The sequence below is a fragment of the Vanderwaltozyma polyspora genome, genomic scaffold, assembly GCF_000150035.1.
Source record: "Vanderwaltozyma polyspora DSM 70294 KpolScaffold1008 genomic scaffold, whole genome shotgun sequence".
Taxonomy (NCBI): domain Eukaryota; kingdom Fungi; phylum Ascomycota; class Saccharomycetes; order Saccharomycetales; family Saccharomycetaceae; genus Vanderwaltozyma; species Vanderwaltozyma polyspora.
The window spans coordinates 41,465-50,266 of NW_001834623.1; the positions used below are offsets into that span (position 1 = coordinate 41,465).

The 8,802-nt window shown below is 30.4% G+C and overlaps 3 protein-coding genes and 1 non-coding gene across 4 annotated transcripts; 3 read left to right on the forward strand and 1 right to left on the reverse strand.

The window, feature by feature from the left end:
• Positions 1-360: 360 nt before the first annotated feature.
• On the forward strand, positions 361-2,757 carry ROG3 (Rog3p; the record flags this gene model as incomplete). Its single annotated transcript, XM_001643491.1, has 1 exon — positions 361-2,757. One exon carries the CDS (start codon positions 361-363, stop codon positions 2,755-2,757), a length of 2,397 nt encoding a protein of 798 aa, XP_001643541.1.
• Positions 2,758-3,591: 834 nt separating this feature from the next.
• Positions 3,592-3,664, forward strand: Kpol_1008trna2. Its single transcript has one exon. It is a non-coding gene; the product is annotated as a tRNA-Ala (tRNA).
• Positions 3,665-3,743: 79 nt separating this feature from the next.
• Positions 3,744-4,745, reverse strand: Kpol_1008p22 (Tkp3 protein; the record flags this gene model as incomplete). Its single annotated transcript, XM_001643492.1, has 1 exon — positions 3,744-4,745. The coding sequence occupies one exon, from the start codon at positions 4,743-4,745 to the stop codon at positions 3,744-3,746; it is 1,002 nt and encodes a 333-aa protein (XP_001643542.1).
• A 1,418-nt stretch (positions 4,746-6,163) lies between these two features.
• Kpol_1008p23 (uncharacterized protein) lies at positions 6,164-8,146 on the forward strand (the record flags this gene model as incomplete). The annotated part of the gene is made up of 1 exon (XM_001643493.1): positions 6,164-8,146. The coding sequence occupies one exon, from the start codon at positions 6,164-6,166 to the stop codon at positions 8,144-8,146; it is 1,983 nt and encodes a 660-aa protein (XP_001643543.1).
• Between the last annotated feature and the right edge of the window lie 656 nt (positions 8,147-8,802).

Genomic DNA, 8,802 nt, shown 5'->3' on the forward strand with positions numbered 1-8,802 from the left:
ACCTTTTATCTTAAGACTCGGTGATATTTTTTTAATGCATATCTCTATAAGCTTTTGATATCGGTATAAAATTGAATAAAACAGCAATCATGATAAATAATGTGGGGGAAGATAAAGGAGTTTTGATATATAAATGATAATTGATTAAGTATTTGAAACTTTCTCTTATTTCCAACAGTCACAGTTCTATATCTTTAGTCTATATCTGTGATTGCAATACTGTTTTTGTTTGAAAAGCATTGGGTGTTTTGAGATAAGCATCTATATTTATCTTCAGGAGCTCCAGGATTTCAATATTAAGATCAAGAGAGATTTCTATATTGTGATTAGTTTATTTTAGTTTTAGATGGTTTTTGGGAAATGTTTTCTCATTCCAAGATAAATGTCAAGGATCCTGTTCTTTTTGATATTAGATTACATGATCCAGAAGATGGTGTTATCGTTATGAAAGGACCAGGTGAATCAGCACCTTCGGTTTTAATATCGGGAACTATTGTTTTATCAGTATTGTCACCAATTTCTATCAAAGCTTTGAAATTGTCATTAATTGGTAAATTATGTTTAAATATATTGGATGATCAAAATCCACACGGAACTAAAAAATACACAAGGTTCTGTAAAAATTTCTTCGAACACAAATGGGACGACTTTAATTTAGAAAATTATTTGCAGAATAACTTTAATGATTTTAGAGAAGATGCTTCGAACGATACAGATTCTAAAAGTGGGAATTCAATTGAATTGAATAGAAGATCTAAGTCCTCTGTTTCATTAAAGAAATTACCTTCGAAAAATGATCAAGGCTATAGAACTTTTATTAAGGGAAATTATGAATTCCCGTTTAGTGCAATTTTACCTGGATCATTAACAGAAAGTGTAGAAGGTTTGCCAAATGCTTCGGTAACTTATACCTTACGTGCTTGCCTTCAAAAAGCAAAAACTCATTATAATGTTTATATTTGTACAAAACATGTACGTATAGTACGTACTCTTTGTAGTGATGTGGTAGAATTATCAGAAACTGTTGCGGTTGATAATAAATGGCCTGGTAAAGTTGAGTATACAATTTCGGCACCTTCCAAAGCTGTCGCAATAGGGTCTTCAACTCCAATCAACATGCTGCTTGTGCCGCTTTTGAAAGGTTTAAAATTAGGACCCATAAAAATAGCATTAGTCGAGAGTTCACAGTTTTGTGGAAATTTTGGAACAATTATAAATCAAGAAAGAATTGTGACTAAGATGAAGGTTAAAGATCCATTAAATTATGCATCGGAAAATATAAATCCATCTAATGAAGAAGATTCGGAATTTAAGGATAGATGGGAGCTTGATCTAAATTTGCCAATCCCTGCAAGCTTGTCTAAGTGTACTCAAGACTGTTCTATTCTTAGGAACATTAAGGTTCGTCATAAACTTAAGTTTGTGATACCATTGATTAACCCAGACAAACACGTATCTGAATTAAGGGCATCGTTACCTATCCAACTATTTGTATCTCCATTCATTCCACTAGCTGTTAGGAATTTCGATGAGAGTGATATTGACAAACATCATCACAAAGATGTAGATATTTCAATTACAGATAAAGGTCCGGGCTTTGATAATGATGTGATATTTAACAATTTAACATCTGACCTAGATATCACACATGCGGGAGCTGCAACAAATATCGATGGAAACGTCCCAAATTCAATGGTGGACTTATTAAGTCCTCCTAACTATGATAAGCATATTTATGATAGAGTCCTTTCGGGAACTGCATCTGGTGTAAATACACCGTTGGAATCTGGCACGCAAACGCCAGTAACTCAGTCTGAGATGCCTTTTCCAGCAGTCCATTCTGGTATCCAATCTCCATCGTCGAATACTGGAATCAATTCATTGTCAGATATCAGATCTATAAATATTCAGAACTTCGATAAAGCCACTGATAGAATCAATAGAAATTATTATGCTCCTGGAATTACAATAAACAATGGTGATCTGACAGGAAATGTACCTGGGAATACTCATATTGCAGGCAGTCCTTTAAATCCTAATATTATGAGCAAATCTTTAGGAAATATTTCAAGTTTATTTAGGCCAAATGAGATTTCATCTCCAAAGAAGGAATGGTCTAAGGACTCTATAAGTCGAGTTCCATCATATGATTTTGCGATGAAGTCAACAACATTGGAAGAAGATTTACCACCAGTATATCCAAGGAGTGGTAATGACGTTCAAGTCACTGGGAAGAAACTGATCAAACCAAAAACTTTAAGGTTGAAATCATACACGTCTATGATATTGGGTAATGATAGTCATGCGCAAAGTACTGAAGTTATAAAGAAAAGTAGCAGCGTCTTGTCTGGGAATCAAAGTATGTTTTCTTCGATGGACCTCAAGTTAGCAGGAGACTCGATAAATGTAAATAGCTCTGCAAATAGCATTTCATCTGGAATTGTTGGAGGACGTAAGAGTTTAAGTTCGGAGAAGTCCCCTGAAATTTTACCTATCATGGTACCGCCAAATGATTTCTCTACTAGGGCGTTACAATTTCAAGCTGTCCCCTCTAAGACAAGTTCTTTGAATAAAACTCTTGATGTTGAATCCCCTCCAACAATGACGCCGATAACTTCACCTCCTAACGATTTTTCAACAAGGGCATTACAATTTCAAGCTACTCCTTCGTATGATAATTTCGATACCAGTTCTCAAAATAGGACATCATCAGTAAATGGCCTTTTAGGATTTTTTGGTCTGAAGGATAAAAAATGAACTTTAAAAATGATGAGAAACGTTCGATGATGTATTAATGATTTTTTTTTAACGGTTTTATAATTTTGAAACATGTATATAAAAGATAAATATTTTTTTTAAAATATTCAATACAGAGTATTTTTTATTTGTGACTGCAATTTATTGGATACATTGAACTACAATCCATTTGAAGTTAAGTTCTATCTTTAAACGAAAAGCCTTCTTGTTAAACAGGCTAAAATATTATGTAACATCTAGAAACACTTATTAAAGGATCATCAAATATTTCTCTTTAAAGTGGTTATTAATATAAATGGAACTGAGAAAGTATATTGTTATATTTTTTATTTTTGTTTCAAATCTTACTATTAAAACCCTTTTCATAGTTGAGTGTTTATAATTCTTCTACAATCCAAACTAAACATTATATTAAAAAGAATCGAAAACTTTTAATTGTTGACCTTTTTATAACGCTGATAGATACCAAAATTATTATTAATCATTAGTTAACATAATATGGGTACATATACTCTCTATAGTGTCACATACAAAATTATTTACTAGTAATTATGGCGGCTCATTGGTTATTTATATATCAGACACTACAATTTGTCTTAACTATTTACTAATGTTACAATTATGATATCGGAACACTAATTAATGAAGTTCCAGATGACCTGAAAAATTTAACATAAAGCCTCAAGAAAAGATAATACGTTTGTATTAACGATGAGATTGTGGTACAACACCCTATTTTGGTTGACATCTGTGTATAATCATGTGACTTCATTGAAAAAATAAAAGTTTACCAATTCCATTGATATGTTTTTCACAAAATTTTCAACAAATTACGGGCGTGTGGCGTAGTTGGTAGCGCGCTCCCTTAGCATGGGAGAGGTCTTCGGTTCGACTCCGGACTCGTCCAATTTATTTTTAACATTCCAAACACATAAACTCACTATACACGAAATTATAATTAACGTACTGTATTGTTTCAACATAGTTTAATACGTGTTACTATCGTCTGTCGTGATAGGATGGTTTGCGGTTTCCAAAACGTTGGCTTTCATATCTGCAATATTCGATTTCTTGTAACTTCTTATCCTTGAAGAACATCTTTCACACTTATATTTGGAGAAACCTCTCTTCATGTAAGGTATAATGGTTCCAGAACATTTAGAACAGGAACAATTGACACAATAAAAGGTTGCAGTAGAAAATTTGGATTTACGACGAGGGTACGAGGAAGATTTGGGTTTGGAGCTGTCGATAGCAAACACTGGAGCAGAGCCTGGTTTGCTATATTTGCCTTGAAGGATAATCCCTCTTGGTATATTGGTTTTAACGTGAAAGAACAACTCCATAAAATTATGGATATCCGTTATATTTGGACGTACGATAGTCAGATTCTCGTGCATCAAAATATCATTAATCTTAGTGGTAACAATAGATAATGTAGATGCTCCTCGGATTGCTTTACCTTTATGAACCAGGTTTACGAAATATTCTCTTGCATCGTCTCCTGCTTTAGGATTGAAGTGAGAAAGTTCACTCAATTCGGATTGGGTTCTTGCACCGAAATCAAAGGTTTGAAAGAATTTCGCAATAGCTGTTGTCCAATCGACAATAAAACCTCGTTGATCAGTAAGATAACTGCGAGCATTTGTCTTACAACAGGAATATAGGAAATTTCCCCGGTCTTGAAAACGAACATGTTTTCCAACTAATAAACTCTGAATAGTCAGTAGAACATTAAGCGGGTCTTCAATATCTTCATCTTTCAAAATGGCGTCATTATTCATTGATACCGAAACTTCACTATAGTCTTTGTTGCAATTGGCAACTAAACTATGATTCCCATAGATTACCAACGAAGGGAAATGTCTTTCCACTTTTGCTAAAGTTTCATTTTGAGATGGTAATTTTGATCTGCTTTTAAATCCATTTATATCATTTGGATTTCCATTGTTAAGTCTTTCTTCTATTCGCATAATTCTTTGTTCCATCAAAGATTCAAATCTTTTTGCTTTTGATTATTCTTCGACGATTCTATTTTTAATTTGCTTTCCATCTTCTTCAATTCCAATAAATTCTTCTTCTTTCTTTTCCAGATAGCTTCTCATTTCTTCTTCATTTCTTTAAAGTTTCGAGAATTCAATTGAAGCTTGTTCCAATGTTTCTCCATGAATCTCTTCCGTACGGCTTTGAGCTTTGAACATGCCTGTTAATTGTTCAAACATAGATTGCATTTCTTGCATTCTTTTGTCAGAATTAATAGAATTAGCTTTAATCTCATTTATGTCTCTACTAAACTCACTCATTTGAGTTTCTAAGTTTTGTAGACGGGTTTCATCTGTGCTGATAGTTTCAGCATCAGTCATAATTTTATCACCGTCCATTTTTAATGACAAGGAAGGTAATCAAGTTTCAATTGGATTTATTAAATTGTAAGTTACAAAAAAATTGTAAATAAAGGGTTCGATTTACAAAAAATACTTTTGTATTCTTTGTTGTGAATTCTTTAGTTATAGATATCTAGTAATTGTACGTTGAATAAGTGCTTGGTGTTGCTTTTATTCTATTCGTCTGTTTGGTAGTAGACTGGTACTGTTAATAAGTATATTTATTAATTAAAGAGTTCTATATTTTCTTCTTCTAATGTACAAAGTAAGTAAGTAATATACAATAATATACAGTTGTTTCAAATAGTAGTTACTATTAGTCTTTATAAGTGTCAGCGATGATAGCACGTATTATCTGGTCTCATAGATTATAAAACTAATTTGCATTAAACTATGTTGAAAACAATACAATATCGAATGGACATGTGATCACAAGGCAACAAAAACTATTAAAAAATATATCTATATATCCACATAATAAATATATAGGTATAAATTTTAGATAGGAAGGACATACAGGGACGGAGACAGCAAATAGCTTATAAGTCTAAAAGTATTAGACTCATCAATGAATTAACTGGTGGTATATACAATTTTAAACTTTAATGCCAACTACTAAGATATGTCATTCATATTACATATACTCCAGTCGGCTGAGAGATTTTTATCTGTCTGAAATAAGCCTTGCATTGTGTATGTCGTTTCATTATTAGTAACAACTTTTGTGTCAAACTTTGATTAATATTTTAATGGTTGAATTATTAAAATTTGAGGTATATAAAGACCTAATTAAATTAGAAACTCTATGAATAAGAAACCTCTTTTGGAATATATCAGATATTACTTCCACTTTTGATTTCAGTTTTATACTTTAATAGCTAATTTTTATTTAATGTCGTTTATTTATTGTTGTTCTTGATAAAAGTTGACAATAAATTGAAAAAAATTATTTTTTATGAAAGTTAGATATAGATATCAAAGTAAAATATATTCAAAATAAATAAGAATTTTTGTAGTTCAGTATGTCACCATCATCGAGCAGGAGAAGAGTTCTTAATGATATCTCTTTAAATATTATAAGAGATGGTGAAAATGAAAATAAGGAAATTCAAAATAAAAATATAGCAAAAAATGATTCTACCTATAATAATAAAAAGAGGCAAATAAATCAAAACAATAAAATAAATAATATTAGTCGTTCAACTTCTTTATCAAAGAAGTCCAAGAATTTTAAAAATCAAAAACCTCTAGTGACAGCGTTATTCATTGGAAATTTATCATTAGATGTTAACGAAGAAAAATTAAAGCAAGTATTTAAGAAATTTCCATCATTAGTATCTGTCAAAATTTGTACGAATTCCACAACAAAGGAATCATTGGGTTATGGTTATTTAAATTTTGGAGATAAAGAAGATGCCGAAAAGGCAACAGAAGAATTTAATTATATCAACTTATTTGGAAATGAAGTTAAGATTATGCCATCATTAAGAAATTCATTTTATAGGAAAAATATTGGTACAAACTTGTTTTTTTGTAATTTACCATTAGATAATAAAGAATTGACTACAAGAAGATTTTATGACACTTTTAAGAAATATGGCAAAATTTTATCTTGTAAATTAGATAAAAGGAAAAATATTGGGTTTGTTTACTTCGATAATGATAAATCTGCAAAAGAAGTTATAAAAGATTTTAATAATAAAGAATTTTTTGGTACTAAAATTTTATGTGGGTTACATTTTGACAAAGATGTCAGAACCTTCCCTGAATTTGAAAAGAGAAAATTGAAATTAGATGCAAATGATTTTATTAGAGAAGAATTAATTGTAGAGGAAGATGATAATAAAACCGCTTTAGAATCCACTTCAAATCAAATCAATAACAATATCAATACTATTATAAATAATAGTACTAATAATAACAACAACAACAGTAATAATATCTCTAGTACTGAATCAAACTATGTTATTGACTCAAACTCTATAATTGATGAAACAAATAAAAAAACATATCCAAATTCCGTTTTCGTCAAAAATCTACCAATAAACACTACTGATGAAGAAATTTTAGATTATTTTAGTGTTGCTGGTCCAATTAAATCAGTCTTTTCTTCAAAAGTTCCTAAATTTAATTCATTATGGAGTATCATAACTTATAAGAAAAGTTCGGATTCAATTAAAGCAATACAAACTTATGACAATAAAACTTTTAAAGAAAAAGTAATAAGTGTGACAAAAGCTCATTCAAAATTACATGAATCACAAAATTATTCAACATACCAAAATTATGATAATTATAAAAAAATTATTTACTTAACAAATTTGTCACCAGATTGTAGCGTCAGTTTTTTAACTAAATTCTGTCAACACTCTAATATCCATGCTGAAGATATCCAAATATATGCAGAAGTTATTAACAATAATAATAGTAACAATTCTAACAGTAATAACAACAATACTACGCTTTTATCTGGTTATATAAAGTGTAAATCAAAGTATGAAGCATCGAAATTATTTGAATTGTTTAATGGTAAATTGATTTATGGTAATATAATAAAAGCGTCATGGGTTCGTGAAATACCTCAAAATTATAAAAAGAATTTTAGAACTCCAACAAATTTAACATCACAAAATGTTATACCAGTTCAGCCATATTCATTAGGATATCATGGATATTTTCCACCATTCAATCAATTTAAACATCCTTTGAATAATTTGAAAAATTGGGGACCTGATACAAATTTATTAAACGATCCTTTAAAGAAAAGCTTTTTAGAATCATTAAAATTGATAATTAAAAGAACATTGAACTATATTAATTCTAATTTGAATTTAAAAGATTCAGATTTAACTTGTATCTCTGAATACATCTTAAAAGTTTACTGGCGCAATGAAGTAATCAATTTGTCGAATTTTTTGATGTTATTAGACACTAACATTCAAAGTCAAAAAATCTTACAGTATCAATTAGAAGAAGCAATCAGGTTTTTAGGTTATGAAAAGTAACATATTTCCCAATAACTTAATTAGATAATTTGCTATCTAACTATATATACGGTATTTATATATTCCAATAATAATTTATTTTTAAAAAATTAAGGGTGATTTAAAATTAAGAGTTAAAGATTAATTAAAAAATGTTAAATATGAAGTATAATAGGCAACAAATGACCATTATGAGTAATTTTTTGTCACAACATAAAATGCAATGGAATTCAAAGATATCGTTTCAAAAATTTATAAATATTATTACTTAACAAAATAAATTTGTTAAAATAAAGAACGAAGGGTTTGGTCGTTTTCTTCAGAGACTGGTTCTGTTAAGTCAAAATTGATGGGTTTTAACTTCAAACCATCTAACTATTGGGGGGAAAAACCTTCCAAATTTACCTCCCTCCCCAATCCCCGAAAACGAATTTTCAAATGGATTCCCCCCTTTAAACTAAATCCCAATCTCCGGCAAACTTATAGAATTCTTTAATTAAAAAAGGGGGCCCCAAATTGGTTTCGACGGCAAAAGAACAGCCCATTGAAATCCGTTGAAACTGTAAAATACACGGAGGCCGTGTGAAAAAAAAAAAACTCCCCGGGTGTGGAACCGCGTAAGTAGGAAAAACCGGAACTCTAAAATACAATTTTTCGGGGAAAAATAGCCCCGCACG